At 49.8% G+C, this 23031-nt stretch overlaps 1 protein-coding gene across 5 annotated transcripts in view; it reads left to right on the plus strand.

Moving 5' to 3' along the window:
• Positions 1-11686: 11686 nt before the first annotated feature.
• The window catches only part of SLC4A11 (solute carrier family 4 member 11), a 93889-nt gene continuing 82544 nt past the window's right edge, over positions 11687-23031 (plus strand). Inside the window, exons 1-2 of one of the 5 annotated variants that reach the window (XM_048304161.1) lie at positions 17195-17731; positions 18337-18505. Coding sequence is in view for 3 of the 5 variants with exons in the window: in XM_048304157.1 (XP_048160114.1) it covers positions 16048-16273 (226 nt within the window). In the remaining 2 variants the exon portion in view is untranslated. Of the gene's footprint in view, positions 11809-15841; positions 16274-17194; positions 17732-17797; positions 18506-23031 lie in introns of those variants that run through there. The other 4 variants (XM_048304159.1, XM_048304157.1, XM_048304158.1 and 1 more) reach the window with 4 other exon arrangements.

Consider the following 23031-nt stretch of genomic DNA (forward strand, 5'->3'; position numbering starts at 1 on the left):
TGATCCTGTTTGTGCTGCTGCAGATCTGAAGGGCTCTGTGTGATCTGATCTCCCTTTGATTTAGGGTTCTCTTGGTTACTGCGAGCGCAGGGAGAAGTTTCTGCCTTACCCAGACAACCCATGGCTTCTGTAAAAGGAATAATAAAAATCTCCAGCCTGCAGAGGGGCACAAGGGAGGAGACTGAAGAGCATGGTCAAAGGTGGGAAAAAAGAAATATCAGAGAGATTTTTTGCTTAAAAAACTAACAAAAGGCAACTGTTCTTGTGACACAAGAACTGTAGGTCTCCCTGCTGCAGGATTGTTGGAGGAGCTGAAATGACCTCAGAGGATGAGTGAGCCCTTCTGTGAGGGGCACATGTGCTGCCCCTTTAACAAGATCCAGACTGGGCGGATACCTTGGGGAGCCTCTCCGTAGGCTGGGAGGTTGCTAAAGCTCTTCAATGGATATTTGTTGGTAGCTATTATCCAATCCAGGATTCTGGGCTGGAGCAGGTTTATGGACCAGTGGAAGGAGCTGTTCTTGAGCTCTTGAGATGCCCTTTCCCCCCTCCATACCCATCACCAGTAACTTCTATTGTGTTCAAAGGCTGGCAGCAGCAGTGCTCCAGGCTTTTGCTTTCTCTGCGGAACCAGAACTTAATGGGATGTTTGTTTGGGAATTGTGGCCAGGAACACTCACCCTGGGTGGATGTTGCAAGGAGAGGGGCTGAGCCTTTGGCTGTCTGCATCCAGCTCTTACTGAGCTGCTCCTTATGGTTTTCACAGGGCTTGCTCAACTCTTCCCTCAGAGTTTGTGTTTCTTGTCGGTGATCACGACAGAGGAAATGTGCCAGGTGAACCTTTTAGTGTTTCAGAAAGTCAGGGAATGACCTTGAATCCAGGCAGGATGGTGCTGTCAGCACTTCAGGGTGTTGTGTGTGATGGGGACACTGCCACTCCGTGATTTCAACCCTTTTAATGAGTGAGGCTGGATGCAGCCTGGTGTCCCAACCCACACCAGATCCGGGCAGGGATGAGCTGGATATGGGCTGGAATCAACCACAAATTGGGCCAGACTTTCCTGAGCTGGAGGATGTTCCTTGGGCAAGAAGGGGTAAGACTTTGGATTTATTTCTCCGGAGATGTCAGATCTCACCTTGCTTGGGGTAGAATTTAAATCATTGAATTGTAGAATATTCTGAGTTGGAAGGGGCCCACAAGGATCATCAAAGTCCAACTCCTGGCCCAAGAATCCCACCCTGTGCCTGCAGGCGTTGTCCAAACACTTCTGGAACTCTCTCAGGCTGTGCCTGAATTGGTTTTGGAATTGGTTTTGGGACAGAACCAGCCTATCTCTGATAGGACAGAATTCCCTTCTCCTTTCTGCTGCTGGGGACAAGGAAACCAGGGAGAGCTGCTTGTGGTGAAATCACACAAAGCTGGGTCACAAACTCAGCTCAGACCTTCAGTGAGGATTTCCTGCTAAAACTACCACGAGCACCTAATTCATCAGTGTGGACCAGGATGGAATAACCCCATCCCAAGCCGTTGGGCACGCAATGCCTGGATCCCAGGGAGGTGAGAGAAGCCCTGGGGGGATTTGTATCACTCACCACAACCAATTTTTGGTACTTAGTGGTGTTTGTAGCATCATTTCAGACTGCAAAAAGCATTCTGACTGTTTGAGTTCAGGTGCAGCAAGCAGGAGAACAGCCTGGCTAAGCTGAAGGGGAGTCCTGGAGCCAGAAGGTGGCTGGCAATGAACTGCTGTGGTGTTTGAGTCTATAATCAATAAATACCTGTTGTGGCAGACAAACCCTCTATTAAAAAGCTTTGAGAGTGTCTGCTTTGTGCCTCCAGGCTGAAAACAACCGTGCCAGGGCAGCAGCCTCCCTGATTTGCTCCTTCCAAATGCTGCCTTCGTTTGCTCCCCTGTTTTTGGCAGCACTTCAGGGGGTGCCTCAGTGTGATGGGCAGAGAAGGAGCTGAGGGGAGGGAGTTCATGCCACCCATGAGCTGGGAGAGGTCTTCAGCCAGCCTGAAGTGGTCTGCATGGACATGGAGATGAAGCAGATGTGAATGCAGCCTCTCACCTGAATGTTTTTGTGTTTTATTAGGGAAGAACGTTGCAGCTGCTGAATGAGGGCTTGGCCTGTTTGTGTATAAAGACAAAAATACCAAATGTTCCAGGCCAGGTTGGACTGGGGATACATGGGCTTGGAGCAACCTGGGATAGTGGGAGATGGGCTTTAACACCCCTTCCAACCCAAACCATGACTCCCTGACAACTGTAGGAGTTTTTGGAAAGGTGCCTGTTGGGGATCAGTGTGTTTGCTCCTTGAGAGGGGATGAAAGTCAGCCCTTGGCTGCTCTGGAAAAGGCATCATTGGACCTCTCCTTCCCAAAGCTTAGAGCTGTGTGGAGTTACAGTAAACTCGATCACTTAAGGATCCTCCTCTCAGCAGCATCATGCATTAGTTGGTGGAATAATATCAACTCTGACCCTGATTTTGGCTGCTTATCTGGTTCCCAGCAGGCTTCAGTGCTCAGAGGCAAAATGATCCGAGGCTGGTGCTGCCTTGGGGGAAGCAAACGCTGCGAAGAGAGGAGTTGTTCCTCGCTCTGGAACTCAAACATTTCCGAAATCAAGCTGCTGCCCAGCTTATCAGGGTGTAAACACGTCCTCCTGTGGGAACAGGAATCGCAGGCCAGTCTGAGCTGAATCTTGCTGCCTCTCTTCGTATCAGCCTCCTGGCGTTTCTCAGACACAGGAGGTCTGCAGAGGGTTTGAAATGCATTCTTTTTCTCATCTGTTTTCTTCATGGGGGGAGGCAGCAAAGACCTTGGACTACCAAGAATGTTTGGTTTCGTTCAGAGGCTGCTCTGTGGTGGGTGTCACAGCAGTGCAAGGGGATGCACTGCTTTTATTCCCTTTCTCAGAAAACCCCTTGTTTGGGTGGTTCTGGTGCTGAAAGCTCAGAAATGATTTCGAGGCTCCTTCCACAAACCCATCCTTGGGGATATTCCAAGCTGATTGAGCTCTTGAGGGTGTGGACCATCCCAAAAAAAGGAAGGACATGATGTTGTGATAAAGGAATTGTGCTCCTGACGTGCTCTGTTCGGTCCTTGGGTGTAATCTCTTGCCACATCCTGGGACTTGAGGCTGGTGAAAGGGCAGGGCATGTGGGAGCTCCCCTGAGAAGGAAATGACTCTCAAGTCACTCTCTGCTTTAATTTCAGTCATTTCTACCTATTTTTGCAGGATTTCCAGCCAGGAGCCAGCCTGTCTGTGAGAGGAACCATCTGAATGGATGAGAAGGTGCCTCAGCACTGTTGTAGGTGGCTCTTTGGAGTCTTCTCATTCTCTTCAGCCAGGACACCCCAAAACACAGCCTGGAAGAGAAGGACAGGGAGCAGGAGTTGTAATTCCAGCTGAATTCTGCAGGAACAGGATCTGCAGCCTGGCAGACACCAGTCTGTCGTGGTGGGCAGCTCTGAACTGCAGCTCTCAAAGTGGCAAATAATGGTTGGGTTTGGCCACTTTGGTGTGTATAAGTTGTTTCTGCTCCCTGGGACAAGAGACAACAACAAGATTAGAAGATATTTCCTATAGTTCTGCAGCCTCAGGTGGAGAATGAGGGAAGGGGGGTATGGATGGGCTACCTAAAAAGAAATAAAAATAAATAGAATATAAATAAAAATTAAGTGATGGAGTCTTGCATCCCTTTGCATGTAGGGATCTCTCCTGTGGCAAGGAAATAATTTAATATTCTGGCACAGGATTGCTAGTGAAACACTGAATTCAGAGATAAGAATCACTTGTTTTTCTTCCAACTCCATTAAAAAGGAGTAGAACTCATCAAACCCCGCCTTGTTTTTTACATGGCAACATTTGGGGTTTTCTGCTTTGTGCAGGAAGAATAATCTCCTAGGAGATGATGGCCAGACTGGTATTTAACTGGCTTAATGTTGGAAAAGTTCCCTGCTAGTGAGTCAAAATTACCTTGCGCTGGTCCTTTCCTGTTCCTCTGCCTCACGGCAGTAAAACATGGCAAAAACTCATGGTCTCCTTGGAATTTTTTCATGGAATGGTTTTCTTTGTGAACTGGCAGGTGATTTCAAGCTTCTCTCTTGGGTATCAAATGCTTCAAAGTTTCCCTTTCTGCCTTGTAAAGACTGAAGAGGAAGCTACAGACCTCCAAATCCCTCTTGAACAGTTTTTCCTGTCTAGAAAGGGTTGCACAAGGCAGATGTAATCTCTCAGCTGGACTAGATGATCACTGTAGGTCCCTTTTGACTGGAAATACCTCAGAAATGGTTTATCCAGCTGGTTATTCCCTCTTCCCTCCCATGGAAAAGGGAAATGTTTGGCTGGGGGAAAAAAACCCTTTGCTTTCAGACTCCTTCCTTTGTCACTTTTCAGTGGGAGCCACTAAATCCCTGCCGGCATCAAGAGTCTGTGGCATTTAATGCAAAAATGTCATTATAAAGATACTGAGCTGCTTCCTAAAGGCATCGAGAGCTTTATTTATCCCCTTCTCCAGGTGCTGGGAATGCTGCTGATCCAAATTAATTTTAAGGACATGTGCTGGGCTATTAACATTAAAAGAGCTCGGTTAACGTGGCAGTAGGGAGAGTAACTCAGTCCCACTGTTGGCTTGTGCTGGTGCATTGGTTTTCATCAATTGTTGTTTTACTCATTTCAGAGTAAAAAATTCCTTTAAACTGCTGTTGGTTTGAAGGGCTGGGCTCTCAAACCCGAGACTCTGCATCTGTGGGGACTCTGTGCTCCTGATGAATCCATGGAGGACATGGTGAATCCTCCTTCTCCAGGAGGACCTGACCAGGGCTGCTGCATTCCTCCCACTCGGCCCTTTGCTGATACCTGTGCTCGACACATCCCTTGAAAAGCCTCCTCTGCTGCATCCTCTCACCAAACATCCCGTCCTGATCCCACGCTGGTGTGTGGAAGCTCGAAGTGTGAAGCTGTAATGGCTTTATTGGGGTGCTCTGTGCATCCCTGCCGCTCATCCCCTCTGTCCCATTGCTGGGGGAGGGTGGCACCTCAAGGAGAGAGAAGCAGGAGGCTTTCCCTGCAGCCCAGCTTGAGTTCCACGAGCACAGTGAACTCCGAATCCACTTCAGCAGCGAGGAAAACCCCATTGGGCTTTGAAGCTGCTTGTGGAACTTAAGGGGCTTTTTTTTTTTCCCCCCTGTTCTTATGAGTTTGATGCCAGCAATTGTATGTGCTCAGCGAGATGAAAGCCACCATGCCCAAGTGTGAAGAATCTTCACAACTGCATCCCAGAATCTCATCCCTTTTTGTGTTAAAAGTGGGAGTTTTAGCTTGTCTGGAAGCTGTTCCAGTTGCTCCCAATTTCTCTGTCCTGCAAGTCCTCATGAACCTGTTGCTGAGTCACTTAAAATCTGATTTTTGCCTAGAAAATGGTCTTCCTTAGGCTTGTCTTTGTGTCTGCTGCTTCCTGCGTGGTTTTGCCTGTGTGAAGCTGCACTGCTGCCTGGTGCCCTCCTCTTCCTCGTCATGAAGGTTTCAGGTAAATATTTACACCTGTGGATATGTGTGATTTAATTGGATGAATTAGTCAGGGGGCTCTGGCATAGCTGGGATTCAAGGTTATTCCTCGTTACATCTTGAGAAGCTGCTGATTGTCCCTGTTTTTTATCTGCTGCTCTCCGTTGTGTAATTCTTTATTGCGCTGTTACATGACATCATCTGGGTCTGCTGCTCTGCGCTTTGGGCTTCATAACATGTTCAGCTGAGTCTTGGGCAAGGGGCAGAATTTATTACTAAGCCCATTAGAGTTCTGAAAATAAATAAACACCATGCTGAATTCCTTATCACCAGCACGTTGCCTCCAGCAGCAGTGAAAATATTCACACTGAGTCGCTGCCGACTGCCCGAGAGGGGCTGGGGTTGCCAGTGCCTGGAGTGACCAAGGGCTTTTTCCTTTAAACTGTGCTCTTGCACAAAATAAAAAAGGTTGGCAAGTGTGTTCTCTACTGGAATCAACACAATCTCTTAATGCTCTGAGGCTAAACTAAGGCTGAAGTCAGCTATTCAGCTGTGGCTCTGTGCAAATCTATTGTGTTTATCTCTGCCCGAGACATACTCATTAGGCAGCAGGGCTCTTTGTGTAGCTGCAACATCGTTTAAGGGTAGGATTTTCCCAAGATTTTCCCCACAAAGAAGCCAGAGCAGTGGAAAACCATCTTCTGCTGAATGTCCCCTCTTCTTCAGTGGCTTCAGTGGCACGGCTGAGCTTCAGCAATCCCACTGTGCTGGAGAGGAGGGGCAGCGACAGGACTCAAGGGAATGGCTGGAGCTGGGTCAGGGGAGGTTTAGGTTGGATATCAGGGAAAGGTTCTTCCCCCAGAGGCTGTTGGGCACTGCCCAGGCTCCCCAGGGAATGGTCCCGGCCCCGAGGCTGCTGGAACTCCAGGAGCATTCGGACACCGCTCCCGGTGATGCCCAGGGTGGGATTGTTGGGGTGTCTGTGCAGGGCCAAGGGTGGGACTGGATGATCCTTGTGGGTCCCTTCTGACTCAGGATATTCCATATTCTACCTGTGTTTGCTGTGTTCTGTAAGGATGTGTTGGTTCTCCGGCAGCAGGGAGATGGAGCCTGGGCTCTCTGCAGCGGCCAGGCATGAGTGTGACAGCCCCTGTGTGACACAGAGACCCTGAGTCCTGTTGTCAACCAGCCATGAAATGGGGACGTGCTCTGATGAGCTCCGTGGGGAGATCTCTGATTGCTACAGAAGGGAAAACTGACACCCAGGTACTGAAGGGCCAGAGCAGAGCTTAAGATGCTGCTTGGGAGATGGATTTCAATCCCACTCTTGCTAGGAATAACTTTTGCCTTTATACCAACATTGACCACAATCATTGTTGCTTCAAACTCTGGTTCAAAGTTTGCCCTGGGGTGGACTGGTTGTGCTCAGGAGCCTCAGGACAGACTGGGGCTGTAAGAGCAACCACGTCCATGCGCTGTTGCTCCTCTCTCCCTCAACAGCAGAAGGATGTGGAACTGCTGGAGTGAGTCCGGAGGAGGCCACGGAGCTGCTCCAAGGGCTGAAGCCCCTCTGGATCAGGCTGGGAGAGCTGGAGGTGTTCACCTGGAGAAGGGAAGGCTCCAGGGAGAGCTGCGAGCCCCTTGCAGGGCCTAAAGAGGCTCCAGGAGAGCTGCAGAGGGACTGGGGCCAAGGCCTGGAGGGACAGGAGGCAGGGAATGGCTTCCCACTGCCAGAGGGCAGGGTTAGATGGGATACTGGGAAGGAATTCTTCCCTGTGAGGGTCCTGAGGCCCAGGGAAGCTGTGGCTGCCCCTGGATCCCTGGAAGTGCCCAAGGCCAGGCTGGACAGGGCTTGGAGTAACGTGGGATAGTGGAAGGTGTCCCTGTCCGTGGCAGGGGGTGGAATGAAATGGGCTTTCGGGTCCTTTCCAGCCCCAACCCTTCCATGATTCTCTCCAAGCTGCAGTTCCCTCCTGTGGCTCCTTTCGAAGGAGGCAATACTTGAGTGGGAATTGCTCCCTTTTTCTTTCCTTAAACACCTCCTGGAGGTTGGAGATCTTTGTTACAATAGATGAATCCTGTTTTGGGGCACGAGAAGGGGCTGTGTTTAGGGCATGGACTGTGCAGTGACCACAGCGGTGATGTCTGAGCTCTCAGCCCTGCTCTCATCTCCCCATTGTAGCCGGGGGCAGCACAAGTTGCAGGGCCTGGCCTAATAAGATCTGCATGTTGGCATGGCTCTGACCGGGGAGTTTCTGCCTCCAGCTCTGGCAGATCCTGCTGGAGACTGGCTGCCTTCCCCAGCTCCTGCCACTGCCAGAAGGAAATCACCATCTGGGTGCAATCTGCAGCTCAAGGAGTCTCACCTTCCCAGCAGCTCTTGGTTGAGCACCAGCTCTGGCCCTCACTGGGCTCCTTTCCTTGCTAGGGAAAGAGATTGTACAGGAGGGAGACAAAGGAATGTTTATGCACATTGTCATCAAATATAGCTCATTTCTTCTTTTGTGGGAGATGACTTTCACCTTCTGGCTGGGAGCATGAGCAAGGAGCAGCAGAATATTGCCTTTGCCTTAAAGCTTCACATTTCTGGGTCTGCTCCTTGTGCAGCTGCCTCCTAAAACTCCCCTAATCCCCCTTGTGCTAAAGGGACTGCTGCGCCTTTTCCTGGAGTTGTTTTGTGAATTTCGTGGTCTTCTCTCTCTTATTTGGATGAGTTTCTCAGGTGGGGGCAACCCTAAAATATTTGAGTCTTAAAGGACTTGATGTGCTCCCTTTCATCTGAGTGAATTGATGCTGTTCAGTCTAATATTTATTTGTGCTTTTGTGAGCTGAAAAGGCACCAAAAGAAGGTGGCAGTTGCTAAACTCACCTCAGATTCTCGAAACCTGCTCAAATTGCAGGTTACTGGTTCCCTTGGCCTCTAAACTTAATTTCCTTGATTCCTGAAAACAAACCTGGTACCTCAAACCAGCCTGGCTCTCCCTAGAACAGCCTGAAATGTGTGTCCTGAAATGGGATCCCCGGCGGTGCACTCGTGGGATTCAGCTCCAGGGGTGAAGCCAGAGAGCACCGAAGCAAACAGTGGTGGGATAAACACTTAAAACCCACCCCAAATGACAAGGATTCCAAGGCAGGAGTTACCTGGGAGTTCCCAGCAGGTCGCTGCTCCCTCTGCTGTGCCTTTTACTGCAGTGTCCTGCAGGTGATGGCACGGAACAGGATGTACAGCAGGAGCTGGGAAGAGAACTCAGGTTTCCCTTGAGTTGCAGTCAAAGCAGCAGGAGGTGGGGTGGGATTTAAGGAGTTCATGATTCAAACAGAATAAAACAACCCAGGCTGCAGGTATGGTAGTACTTGAATTTTTTATTTGGATCCCCTGAGCAACTTCTCTGCTCTTGTTTCAAGTCTTGGCTCTGTCACAGCTTGGGAGTCCCACGCTGCTTCGTGAGGATGGGATAAGGGTTTCTCTGCAATGCTTGGGTCCACCTAGTGTTACTTTCCGGGTCCAGGCTCTTGCAGCCTCCAACGTGAGGCCACCAGAAAGAAAAAAAAAAATCAACCAGAGTCTTGGAAAAGCATCCTGCTAAAAAGCAAATATACCTGGCATCTGTCCCTGGCTTGGAGGGAACCCAAGTATCTTCTGCTGGGATACTCGGCTGATCCTGCTGGACCAGGCAAGCAGGTCCTGTATGATCTGGTTGTGAAGCAAAAATCCACTTCCCGCTGGTTTCCAGCCACAAACCAGCCTGGCTACAAAGAGCTGCTTAATGCCAACCAGTCAGTCGATGAGAGAGGAAAATGAACTTCTGCCTGGGAGGGAGCTTGGCTTTGTGCATAAAGTTAAGAACCTGCTGGAGGGGAATGTTGGGATGAGGCTCCTCAGAAGCTGATGGGCTTGGGGAAGGGTGTAACTCCTGCTCCTTGGATCCAGCTGCCCCTGCGTGACTGTGCTTGGCTGTGACAGTGGAGAATGTTTGCAAAGATCAGGTCTGGAGATGCTGGGATAGACCAGAGAGCGCCAGACACAGAAGTATCTGATGTCCCCTCTGGTGCCTGGCATCGTGTCAGATAAGCCGATACCCTCCAGAAAATGGTACTGGTGGGGGGCTAAGATTTCTAGCATGGGACAGCCACTGCTATAATGATAATTTATCATGATGGGAAATATGGTTTGGTGCATAAAAAGGGAGTTAATACGGGGCCAAGTCTTCTACCATTAACTGAGAGCCCATAGGATTCAGGACTGGAAGGGATCTCAAAACTCCTGGAAGAGACTGGCATAAAACACGGACCTGCAAAATCATCCTTGCACGCTCTCTTATGTATTCCATAGTCATTCCTGGTTGTCCTCTTCCAGGAGGAGCTGGCAAAGTGACCACTGGGGACACTGGGCTCCTGCTCAGCTGGTGCAGCTGCCACGTGTTCAAGGTGTGCCAGGAGTTAAATGTTGTATTCAGCATGTACAGTTTATTCAAACAAGGATTCACTTCTGCAATAACTGCATCTTCCAAGCCAATATAACGGGATTAAAACCAAGTCCCCCCACTTTTTTTCTCTTTTTGGGTGGTTTCCTTGCTTTAGCTGGGATAAAGGTTGTGGTTTTTTTTCCTCAGGAGCTGGTAACGTCCTGTGTTTTGGATTTAGTATGAGAATAATGTTGGAGTAATAGCTTAAGCCTTCAACTTTTGGCAGGGAGTTTCCCACCTCAGTTCAAATGCTGTCAAATGCTTTCCTGGGTGGTTTGGGGTTTTCTCCTTGGATGTGGTTTGTTGATTTAGAAGATTGGGAAGGTTCACTCAGGATCTGCTGCCTCTACACCAAGATCTAGCAATCAAAAGCCAAGATGTTCTGTAAAATTTCTTTAAACCTTCCTCATCCCTCATTTCCAAATATCCAAATTTTGTGGCTGCCCCATCCCTGGAAGTGTCCAAGGCCAGGTTGGATGGGTCTTGGAGCAACGTGGGATAAGTGGAAGGTGTCCCTGCCCGTGGCAGGTGGGGTGGGACCGGATGGTCTTTAAGGACCCTTCCAACCCAAACCATTCCAAGATTCCCAAATTCCTGCATCTGGATCAGCTCAGACCCTTCTGGAGGAAAGAAAAATCAGGACATGGAGAAACAAAACAGTCCCAGTCCAATCTTTATGGTATAAGAACTTAAATGTGCCTGGTTTTTCCTAAAGCAAAGGCTGCAGCTTGGGACCATCGCTCTGCACCTGCTTTTCAAATCTGTTGTTGCTGCTTGGTTTAGTAAAGAACCTCAAGCTCTCTCCATGTGCTGTGCCCCAGGGATTTATTTTGACCCTCAGCGGATTGGTTTGGACTCAAAAGTGCCTGTGCCAGCTTATTTCAGAGGAATTTTGAAGCGGCAGAGAAAAAAAATCCCAGTCTGGATGATGGGACCCCATGGTGTCCATGAGCACACTTGATGGAAGAAGCAAGATTTGTCAGTGCTGTGGTTTTCCCCTGCTTTGAAGTTATGAACATCACCTCACCTCCTAGTGCTTCCAGCAGCCTGGGTCCCTGAAAAAGTGAAAACAGGTTTAATTTTTCATTGAAGGGAAGAGCCTCAATCCAGGGCCTTTTGTGCTGGAACAAGAGGGGATGGTTTTAACCTTAAGGATACATGTCCATATAGATAGAAATTAGTATTAGGAAGAGTTTCTTATGATAAGAAAGAGGGTGCCGAGGCCCTGGCACAGATTCCCAGAGCAGCTGTGGCTGCCCCTGGATCCCTGGAAGTGTCCAAGGCCAGGCTGGATGGGGCTTGGAGCAACGGGGGATAATGGAAGGTGTCCCTGCCATGGCAGGGGCTGGAATGAGATGATCTTTCAGGTCCCTTCCAACACAATATATTATATAAAAAATTCTGTAGACTCCCCCAGGAGGGGTCTGGGGGGGAAGAACTGACTTTAATGTGTCGCTGTCCCCGCCGGGGCCGCGGGCGGGCTTTAGGACCCGACCGGGTGTGACACCGCCTGTCCCTTCCCCTTCCAGCCGCGCTCCTCGCTCGGGACTTTCTCCAGCTTTTTTTATTATTATTTTATTTATTTAATTTTTTTCTTTAATTGGCGCGTGTGCGGGGGCGAGGAGGGGGGCGAAACCCGAGTTGTCTCTTTTTTTTTTTTTCCCCTCCAATTTTTATTTATTTATTTTCGGCGGGGGTAAATAAAGAAAGAAATTCCCCCCTCCCCCGTCGGTGGCAGGCGCGGGGAAGGCGAAGGCGCGGCGATGGTGCGGACGGGATGAGCGGCGCGGCCATGGCAGCCCGGCGGCTCTTCCACCTCCAGCCCTGCGGTGAGGGACAGGGCTCGGGGGGCTCGGGGGGACCGGGGTGTCCCCTGTCACCCCGCCATGCACCCCAGCTGTTGCCTGTTGCACCAGCGCAGGGGTCGCGGCGGGATGCGGTGGGGAAGGTGGGCTGGAGGGGATGTGTCCTGATTTCCCCTCTTGGGATCGGGGGGAAGAAGAATCTTGGCTTTGCATCGCTGCTGAAGGTTTTGTTTTTTTTTTTTCCCTGTTGGTATCTGCGGGGAGGTGGTGACACCCCCAAAGCGGGGCTGCTTGGGCAGAGGGGGGTGTTCCAGCCCCGGGGATGCGGTGGGACAGGAGGACCGGGGGGAAAAGGAGCGATGGAAACTTCGGGTCTGGCTGTTCTGGGGGTGTTTTATCCCCCACTTTTACTTGTTTGCACCACCCAGCGTGGGGCGGAGGGCACGGTGCGGTGCTCAGCTCCGCTCTGCTGCTTGCGGATGAGGTTGCCTGACTCCGCGTCGGTGTAAAAACCGCAATAAAAAGGCGGAAAAAAAAGCAGAAAAAGTGAAACTTCAATGCGAAGAGTTTGGGCAGTTGTGCGTGCTGGGAAAGACCCCCAGCAAAGAGTTTATTTGAAATGCGGGGGGGAGGGGTTTAGATGCACTTGGGAATTCTCTTTCTGATTCACGGTGAACTTTGAAAGTTATTTTGTGCGCTGTGTCCCCCCTGCCTTGCAGAGGAAGCGCTTCCTTCAGCGGCATGGCCGCGGCAGCGCTGGGTGACACTCGCTGAAGGGACGGGGACCGCGCTTGGTGCAGGGGAGGTTTTGTGTTGGAGCAGAAGTGACTGTAGGTGGCACAGCAGCTTTGTCACCCGTGCTGTCCCCGAAGCTCTCGTGAGGATCAGCGCTGGGGGAGGATTTGTGCCTCTGGAGCTTTTCCCGCTCCAGTTTAATGGAAAGGTTTTCATTTAGAGCTGATGTTCTGCCTTAGAGCTTTGCTCTGCTGCTTTTTCGTGTCCGTGTTGTCATTCTTGAGACCTGGCTGTGCCACGGGCTGTCCTGCAGGAATAGAAAATCATGGAAGGACCTTCAAGACCATCTTATCCCACTCCTTTCCGTGGGCAGGGACACTTTCCACCATCCCAGGCTGCTCCAAGCCCCATCCAAGCTGGCCTTGGGCACTTCCAGGGATCCAGGGGCAGCCACAGCTTCTCTGGGCAGATGTGCACGTGGAGAATCCACAGGGAGTTTTCCTTTTTCCCTCCCAGGTTGTCTCAGTGTTTGCAGGATTTCTCCTGGGGATTGTCTCTAGGTGTGAGCTCAGCCTTGACCCTCCTCTGCCAAGTTCCTGCCCCTTGAGTGGGATAAAGCGCTTGACCCAGGGTTGAGTAAATCCAGCTGTGTCTCACCTGGGTTGCTGTTGTTGGGTTTGTGGCTGCTTTTTGGGGTTTTTTTGTGAGGCTGGAACAGCGAGGCAACACTTGAGTCCTGTCTGCACAGCAACCTCAGTCATTGCTACCCCCCCTGTGAGCCGTGCGTCGCTGCTTCCCGGCTATAATCGGGATTTGTTGTCTAATCCATCTCAGCCAGAGCCCTCCAGTTTTGAAATATCTGTGGCTTTTGTACACTTGGTGCTCCGTAAGAATGATGGACCGCAGAGGAAGTTCCCCTCCGGCTCTCCTGTTGTTCCTTGGCAATTTGAATGCTTCAGCTTGTTTAAATAAATGCAGATAAAAAGAGTGGTTGGGGTTTTAACTGGAGCCCTCGCTTGACCCACCCGGTGGCAAAAGATAGCTGTGTGTAAGCTCCGAGTGGCTTGACTTCTAGTAAAGCTGTAGTAAATCATTTGAGGCTGTAAACATTTATTAAAACAAGCTTTAATTTTGTGTTGAGTCAGTGTGAAAACAAAGATGTCTTGGGTTTCAAAGGGAAAGGATCCGCAATGGAAGCTTTCTGCGTTGGCTTAAAGGAAAGTGTCAGTGAGAAATTGGATATTTCAGCAGAAGGGAGCTGAGGTAAGAGTTAGGGTCAGATTTTAGCTGCAAAAGTTCGAATTTAATCCAGAATTATCAGACTTAGCCTGGTGCTGTTCAATTTGCCTGTTTGTTGTTTGGTTTGATTCTCCTTGCAGGAGGCAGCTGAGGTAAGAGTTAGGCTCAAGGTCAGGTTTTAGTTGCAAAGTTGGATTTCAGTCCAGAGTTACCCAGCTTAACCTGGTGCTGTTTTATTTGCCTGTGTAAGACCAAAAGCTCCAATTCTGTCCTCACAGAACTGCACTGATGCTCTGTGTAGGTACTTTATGCCTAAGGACAAGTGGTAAATCGCATTATCTGGGGAAAGCTGCTTGTTTGGGGGTTTTTTAAGTAATTCTCATACTGTGCTATGATTCAGGCGTCTCTGGGAAGCCACAGGGTTCCCAGAACCTTTCTGTTGTGGTAGGTTGGGTGACACTTGAGTTATCTCCTCCTTATCTGAACCCACTTCTGGAGAAGTCCTGGTTCCTTGTGTAGGATTTCCCTGGGAGTAAACAAAGCTCAGGACGTTTTAATGACTCCTGATCATCATGAAGCTGTTATCTGCCCTCTAAATATGCAAATCCCTGCCAAGACATCCAGCACAGGTTAAGTCCCAGCTACCTTTGCTGTTACCATCCAAGCTGGGTGGGGAGTCTGCTGGGAAGGATTCGGTGTGGTTAAAAACAGGGAATGCCCAGGCAATTCCTCAAAGTTCATCCTTACTTGAGTCTGAGCAGTGTTTTGGGATCGGGAAGTTTGCAGAGCAGCTCCTTCAGGAGTTTGTGCTGGGACCTGGCGATGCTGAAAGTCTTTTAGATTTTTTTCCTCTTTTTTACTGGAAATACAACTTTCTGCCTCTGATCTGGGCTGAGTTCCCCACAAAGGCTCTCTGCAGAGCACGGTGACATGCTGGCCCAGAGCAGAGCACTGCGGGCTCCTGCATCTGTCAGTGCTGGCTTTGGTATCAAAGGGCTTTGCTGTCACTCATAACTCCATGGGTTTTTCTACTCCCTCTTTCTAAATTCATCCCTGGCTCTGACTCGCAATTAAAACCAGCAGGACTGAGGGCTTCACTCTACCTCTGCTGCTGAAGGAGGTTCTGCGAACTCTGATGAGCCAGTGGGGCTGTGATTTGGGTAGGGAACAGAGGCAAGAGCAGTTTCAATCCTCAGAGATTTGCTGAGAGAATGTGGGGAGAAAAGCAAGAAAGCCCAGCCACAGGAGTGGGTAACACTTTATGCTGGTGTTGGGTGAGGACTTTTCTTCTCCACTTTTTTGGGTGCTTTTGGGTTCTCCAGGTTTGAAGGACCTGATGGAAGTGGCAGGAGAAACACTGGTGGGGCTGTGGCTGCCCTGCAGCTGTGCCATGGTGGGATGGATGCCAGCAGTGCTGATGGGGGCTGTGGTGAGATTTGAAGCTGGTGGAGAGAAGTTCTCAGCTGGTCCACGCTCAGAACTGGGCAACCTTTGTCTCAAGGTGTTCAGGTGGGCGAAGAGCGCAGGTGGAGTGAGTTGTTGCTGGGTGCTGCCTACTGAGGGGAACTCAGGAGTGGAAATTAGGAGGACAGGGCAACTTGGGAGGAGGATGAGATGACCTTCCTCTCCTCCTGGTGTTGGCACAGGTGCTGGCACCCTGCGGCAGCCACCTGGGCTCACTCCCTGGGACAAGCCACCCCACGGGATGCGGTGTGAGGCACCAGGTTTATTCTCCTTTTCCTCTTGCCCGCTGCCATCTCCTTTTCCAGGAGTTAAATGCCTCTTCCCCCTGCTCGGAGCCTAATTGCGTCCCTAGGGTTTAACACGCGTGTGTTTGTTTTATTCAACGTGTTGGCTGTTCCCACCGGAACAGGCTGATTTTTTTGATTTTTTTTTTTTTTTTTTTTAGGGATTGGGCTTGCTTTTTTTTTTTTTTTTTTTTTTTTTTTGCTTATTGTGCACAACAAGCTCCTGCACAAGATATTCGTTGCGGGAGGACGTGGGGGGGAGGAACTGTAGTAATGCCAATACTTCTTGAATATTATAAACCTGGCTTATCAGCCCGACGCAGAGCTGGAATTTGTCTCTTCCTGTGCTGCATCTCTGCTTTCTGAGAGGGGCGTTTAAATACAGGCTGGAGACGCTGCCTTGCCAGTGTGCTCTGCTGGGCTCTGACAGCAGCAGCGGGGCTGCTCTGGCGCCCTTGGGGTTTCTTTTATTACTCTTTTTTTTTTGCACTCAATCCTTTGGGGGAAAAGGAACTTCTTTGGGAGAAGGCTCTGAGACTGCATGTCCCAACAGTACGCGCTGCAGGAGGCGAAGGGAGACGCGGTTTGCTTCGTACCTGGCTCTCCTCTCTTCTCCGTCCTGATGGAGCCGGCGTCCTTCTGCTACCCCCAGCTCACCTTCCTCCGCTCGCCCTATGGCCAGTTCGGGGCCAGCGCCGGCTCTTCCCAGGATTTGGCCCCGTGGCCGCAGCGTTTGGTGCCGCAGAGGTGGAGCAGGCCAGCGGACGGTGCGTGACCAGGGCTGGAAGGGTTGGGACAGGGCAGCAGAGAATCCCAGTGGGGTTTGAGGAGGTTTTGGAGATGGTGGTAAAGAGGGAGGTGGCGCAGGTGGGACTTGGAGGTGGTTGTGGTGATGCTGTTGGACCTCTCCTGGTCCCACAGCTTGGCCACTGGCATCTCCACCAAGGAGCAGCTCTGGTCCCTGCTGCACCCAGGGAGAGCTGATAAACAGCCTCAGCGTGGAAAAAAATTAAAAATAGAAACTGATCTGAGCCAGTCTTTTGTTTCCTAAGCTTGTTCACTTGCTGAAATGAATCCGGCACTGTGTGAAACCTGAAATACCTGCTGGAGGCTCAGCGGGCTCGGGTCAGCTTTAGGGTTGTGATGCTGTCAGGTGTCCTCTAAACTGTTAGTGAAGGTATCAGATGTGGGGATAGAGAAAGGTTTGAAGATGTTCTAATGCAGGTTTGTCTCACTACAAGGAATTACCTTGAAAATCCAGCTTGGTTCAAATCTTGCTTTAATGTAATGTGGGGAGCTTGGGGAATCCCGCTGGTTTAGGAGCCGAGCTCTCTAAGCGCTGATCCTAAGGATGGGAGTCTCAACTTCCTATAAAACTTTTTTTAGGGAAGATGAGGTGCTGTCCTGATTTCTCTTTAAAGGTTGTCCTGCCTGGAGCAAGGAGTGGGGCTGGAGACCTCCAGGGATCTCTTCCACCCTCAAACACTTTCTGAACCATGCTCTACTTCCTTGGCATCTTATTGCTAGTCTGTGATGTGCCTTACCTGGAAAAGCTCGTCAGGTGGCATGGGAGAAAAAAAAAAAACAACAAAACATGGAGGAGACTGGCTGAGCAGTCTCGGCAGAGAAAACGCGTGGGAGGTGTTTAATAACATGCATCGCCTGTGGTTCTGTGCAGCGGAAACGCGTCCGTGGCAGGGACTGGGGATGGGGGCACGAGGCTCCCTCTGCTAAAGGGATGCCCCTTCCCCAGCCGTGTGCTGCCTCCCTTTGCCTTGCTCTGGGAAGCGTTTGCTGCCTCCTGGTAAATATCATCACTGGGAGTTTTTTTAACTGAAGTCACAGCAATTGTCAGAGTTACTGTAGGGGAGTGACCCAGCCTTGCCAGCATTTGGATAATTCGCTGTTTATTGCTGTCTTATTCTTTTAGGGTTCTGCCTTTTCTAAGGCTGAGTTGATGTTGCTGTGGGGAGTTTGTTTTTTTCTTTTTCTTGTTTCCCTTCTTTTTTTTTTTTTTTTTGGCCAGTGTAGACCATTCCTCTGGGCTTTAAATATCCAGCTGGGGGAGACTTGGCTTATTGTGATGAAAATCTTGAATTGTAAGGAAAGTGAAGCAGTAGAATAGGCTGGAGCAGAGAATGTGGCATCTTCCCTCCAAAGCTTCTTAGGCACCGCATGGTCCAGCTCTGGGCACATGGGCTCGGATTTAAGTCCCCTCGGATGAGGTGAGGTCTTTCAGCTCTAAATTCTGCAACTTGCTGCTGGAGCACAGACTTGCTGCCCTGTTTCTCATTCCACTGCATGCATGCATTAACCCTTGCACTGCTGCTGCTGTGCAGCTGAGCTGGATGAAACACCAGAGCCCGGCAGGCACGGCAGCTGTGTCTTTAAGGAATTTGCTCTATCTCCCTCTCAGCAGCAGGTTTTTTTTCCCTCCCTCCTTTTTTTCATCCTCTGGCTTTCCCTGTACTTCTCTCTGTAAGGTACAGCATCTTCTCACTTCAGTTGAGCCTGGCTGCCACAGAGCTTTTTTTCTTTTTTAAGGAGGCACAGGAGCTTTCTCCATCTGGCATCCAGCAAAACTCTCCGGCTCCGGAGCGCTGGGTCGCTTTAACTACTCTGTTTTTGCTCTTAGAGGCAAACAGCTCGAGAGGTAGTGGGATCTGGGTGGCTGGAGGAGGAGGCAGCCCAAATCCTTGGCTGGGGCAGTGGTGTCATGTGCAGAGGTGCTGCCCAGGTGTGGGGTTGGCAGAGCTGGGCTGGAGGTGTCCATCTGGGAGCTAATGGGTCGCACTCTCACTCCACCCATCCGCCGCTCGCCAATTGGAAGTGAGGGACAAAGATGCTCTGGATGGATTAATATTGGAGCCAGTGAAAAAGCAGGAGCCGGCGCTGCCTTGGCCACCTGAGCGAGTGGCCTTTGGGGACAAGTGCTGGTGGCTCGGGGGAAGCAGCCCTGAGGGGAGCAGAGGCATCTCTCTCTTGAAGAAGTAGTGCAGGTAAGTTGTGGTCTTAAACCCCCCCCCCCAAACTGAAGCAGTGCTGTTGCTGGGTGATGCATTTGGTCAGGAAATCTAAAAAAGCAGCTCTGCCAGCTCTTGAATTATTTAATTCACTAAAGTAAGGCAGGGCTTGATGTATTTTCTATGGGCTTTGCTCTGCTTAGTGATGATATCTATTGCCTGTGCTGGATGTCTCTGTGTTTAAGGATGGAGAATGCCTTTTGAATTCCATTTAAATTAACCAGAGTGCTGCTGGCTGCCGGGGCTTGAATTTAGTTTCAAGGTATGCATGGGGAGATGAGCACAGAAGAGCTTCCCTGTTCTGGTTTTTCTCTTAATTAATGGCAAAACATCCTCCCAGCCTGTCAGTGAGCTTTACATAGAGCTGTTTCACTTGGGGGAAGTGCAGTGCTGAGTGAAGACAAAATCATGGATGTAGTGTGTCTGAAATGCTCCCAAACATCATCCCTGGTGCTGTAGCCATGGAAGCCTTGTAGATGAACCATAAACATCATCCTAATGAATAACATTATCTCATGGAGTGTCAGTCTGCAATTATTTCATCACTGGACTGGGGCATTTTAATTTTGGATTGATGATGGACAGCAAAATGGGATCTGGTGCTGCTGCCTCTCCCCCCACCTGTGTTGTTGTTGTTGTTGTCACTGGTGTTGTTTTATGGCTCCTAAACATGGGAAACTGCATGGGGTGATTTGTGTTATCCTGCTGAGCGTGGTGGGAATTGCAGACCCTGTTTGTAGGGGGATGGATGAGGCTGCAGAGTGCAGCTCTGTGGCCATTTGGGTACCCTTTGGGCTGCTCTTGCTTTTCGTGGCAGAGGGAGGTTTTTCTTTCTGAGTCTTGATTAGAAGCACAACTGAAAACGTGTTTGGTGATCAGGTGGCTGGGTTCACTGCTCTGCTTCTGTTTCCAGTATAGACCTTGGGTTTGGCCTGACTTCTGCTTTTCTGTGGGTTAGATCTGTTCCATCCAGTGCTTTTTTTTTGGGGGGGGGGGGAAGGGGTGCAGAACAACTTTGCTGTAAAAGCTTGGCTCAGCCACTGCTGCCTTCTCAGCAGCTGTTTTCATTTCTGGTGGTGATAAGATAGAGGGGGAAAAAACTTTCTAGAAATTCACTTTGTTCCAGAACATGACCCTGGTACCCTGAAGGAGGGAGGGATGTTCCAGTGTGAGACTGGTGGTGCTGCAGCATCTCTTCTAAACCCCCAAGAAGGGCTTATACCCACCCTGCTGCTTAATTTTTACAGTATTTGCACATTTAAACCCCTGCAGGGAGCAGCTCCCACCCTCTGAGCAGCCCCAAGTCAGTGAAGTGTTGTCAGACTGTCTCTTAACCATTTTTGAACGGTTTACACAGTGCCACTGCAGATGAGTGGCAGGTGATGGCCCCTGGAAGACCTGCCTGTACAAGGAAGGCATTTCAGCAGAGAAAAATCTCTCAGGCATCTTTTAAAATCCATCTTCAACCCTGACCAAGGTTTGGGGCTGTTGCAGTATCTCTTTTTCTTTTGGATTAAGAGTGATGAGGCTTCTGATAGGGCCCTGCAAGGGAAAGAGCTGCCTGAGAAGCTGTCAGTAAGAAGCTGTCACTCTTAATGCTTTCTAAATTATTTAAATGTTTCAGGAAGAGTCTACTGAAGAGCCTCAACTGGCCTGATCTTGGGCCTTTGCCAGCTTGTGGGATCTCTGGAGGTATTTGCTGTCTCTCCTCCCCATGTAGCACTTACGCAAGAAACCCTTGCAAGTCTTAAATCACTTTTTTAGAGGGTCCAACAAAACAAAACCTCTCCCTTCAACCTGTTAAAAAAAAAGGGAAAATAGCCCAAATAGTCCAACAGCCAAATCTCAAAGTGTTGTTTTTCCCTTGCTGCTGAAATTGTCCTGCTCACCTGCGAAATGCTGGCCAAGAAATCCAGTGGATGAGGAGTGGAGATCCCGTTGGGAAAGCATCTGCCTGACTCTGGGTGTGCAGGGTCGCTTCCTCTTGCAGCTCACCTCTGGGAGGCAGCCTCGGATATTAATTGCTTGGGTGGGCTCAATTGTGATGAGTCAACCTGGGTAATGTGGTGCTCCTGCTAAATCCAGACACCTTTCTTTTTTGGGGTGGGGGGGAAGTCTCTGGGAGCTGTCACTGCTCAGTGACTCTTTATTAGCTGGTTTTATTGCAGTGGGTGTTCAGGAGGAAGCTGAGGAGGGGAATTGTTCAAGGCAGTGAGGAAAAGGCTTTGAAAACAGCCACGTCTGATCCCTGAGCCTGTGTGTGGGTGTGTGTTTGCCTGGGAGGGAGCAGGCAGGAGGATGCTTCCTGCTTTATCCCTTCAATATGATGCTTTATTTTCCCAGCCAGCCACTGGGAAAATTAGTTCTGGGGTTTCATTTACCACAGTGACCCGTGGCATAACTTGAGACCTCCCCACACCATTTCCATCCTCAGAAGAATATCCAGCTGCTTGCATACAATCCATGATTTGAGCCTTGAGCGCCTGATGAGCCTCAAAGACATAAAGTTGTGTTTTCCTGCCTGGACCAGGACTGGGATGTCATCCCACAGTGATGGAGGACACTGTTTAGACAGACCCATGGAGCGAAGCTTACATCCAAGTGAGTTGGGATAGCTCTAGAAATGACAGAGAGCTGGTTTGTGTTCTCCAAAAATCACAGGAATGGGACACTTCCAAGGGGTGTGATGTTTAGTTTGGATAATCCAGACCTCTGAATCCTAAAAATGGGGATTTGGGGGAGTGAAACCCTTGTGGGAAGCAAAGGGTGAAAATCCTTTGGGGATACTTCTGGTAGGGGCATAGGGGAATAAGCAACACATCAATGCAGTTCTGTGGCAAGAGGGGCGTGTTAAACATAAAGGCAGTTTTAATGAATTACTTCACAGAAACATTCTCTCCCGTAAGGTTTGCTAGAGGAGGTGTTTATACATAGGGCAAAGCCTGTGTCCCTGCAGGTCTGAGTCTCTGGACTAGAGCAATAATTTGCCATCAAATTGGGTTGCTTAAAAGCACTTTCCTCCTCGATGTCTGCTCTGAGCAACACTTCATCTTCTAAAAGTTTCCTGAGGTGAAGAGCTTCAGAGTAGATGTAAATCTTTCTGGGGCATGGCTATCTCCTAAACTGTTTTCAAGACCTCCTAAGTTGATTTCTTGTAGATATTTGCATGCAGACGATGTTTTAATCAACCCATTTAGGTAAAAGCCTGCAGTAAATATCCCTGGTTTATTGCCCAGTGATGATGCCAGCCCCTGCTGGTGCACCCTTGTGCTGCCTGTGTTAACTCTCCAGGTGTGCTGTGCTTTTTTCCTTCAGGGGCTGTGTTTTTCAGGCTCATCAGGAGGAAGATGAGGTGAGGAAGGTGAGGGGCAGCAGGTGCAGGCAGAGGGGAGCTGCCCTCGCTGTGGGTACCAGCTGCAGCATGCCCTGAGCTGGCACTGTGGGGCACTGCCCACTCTCTCCTGGTGTAGGGAACAGTATTGGGAAGATATTTTGACATCTGTGGTGGCTGGAACCAGGGGGAGCAGGACCTCAGCTGGTGCCTGTCTGTCCTTCCAGAGCCCTTCCCTGCAGCCTTGGCACTGAGCTGGAGAAGGGGTGAGCTGGGGAGGGATAGGGCTCTGCTGTGCCTTGGGAAGGGAGGGATGATCCCCCTCAGGCTCTCCTGGGGATGGATGTGTCTGCGCTGACAAAGGGAAAGGCTGTAAAGCTGTGCCCAAGAAGAGTCCTTTCGTTGATCTTGACTCAGCCCTTCAAGAAAAAACTCCCTGGGACTTCCAGTGATGATATTCTTCATTTAATGACTTACAAAATGTCTTTTGCCCCTCTTGAATTTTGTCTTTGATGTTTTCCTTTGCCTTTATGGATGCTTTTTTTGGGGAGAGGTCTGTGTTTGGGCTTGGCAGCATCAGACATCATTTACCAGGCACTTTCCTGCCCAGGTTTTAACAAGTATCCCTTACTCATCTTACGCCTCCTCGAATTACAGTGATCAGTTTGGAAACCCTGACTTCTGTGGTTATTTTCTTTCCTTTTTTTTTTTTTTTTTTTTTACATCTCTGTAGGCATGGAGAAAAACAAGTCAAATCTCCAGCTCTTGTCCTGTCTGTCAGTTGTGATTGCCCAGAACAGCAGCACGGGGGCATATTCCAATCTCTGTGCCAGCAGGAGCTGGGCTTTCACCAGGCTTTTCCAGCTGAATTAGGTGAAGCTGCGGGAAGGAATCAGCTGCTGGAAGTGTAGATAGAAATGAGAAGTGGCAACTTGATGCAGAATAGCTTTTTGCTTGCTGCTGTCTGTTAATTCTTGCTGACTTGGGTGGTTTTAAACGATTTGCAGGGAATGTCTCCACCAACAGCCTGCACTGCTTGGTTCTTCCTGAAAACTCCCAGAATCTCTTGTTTTAAGGGCACAGGAGAGGCTCTGTGGGAGAAAAACTGTAATACTGGCATATTTGGAGCTGATTGTCTCGTCTGTGATCAGATTTGCTGCCTGTCAAGCTC

Source organism: Corvus hawaiiensis, chromosome 5 (genome assembly GCF_020740725.1).
Source record: "Corvus hawaiiensis isolate bCorHaw1 chromosome 5, bCorHaw1.pri.cur, whole genome shotgun sequence".
Classification (NCBI taxonomy): domain Eukaryota; kingdom Metazoa; phylum Chordata; class Aves; order Passeriformes; family Corvidae; genus Corvus; species Corvus hawaiiensis.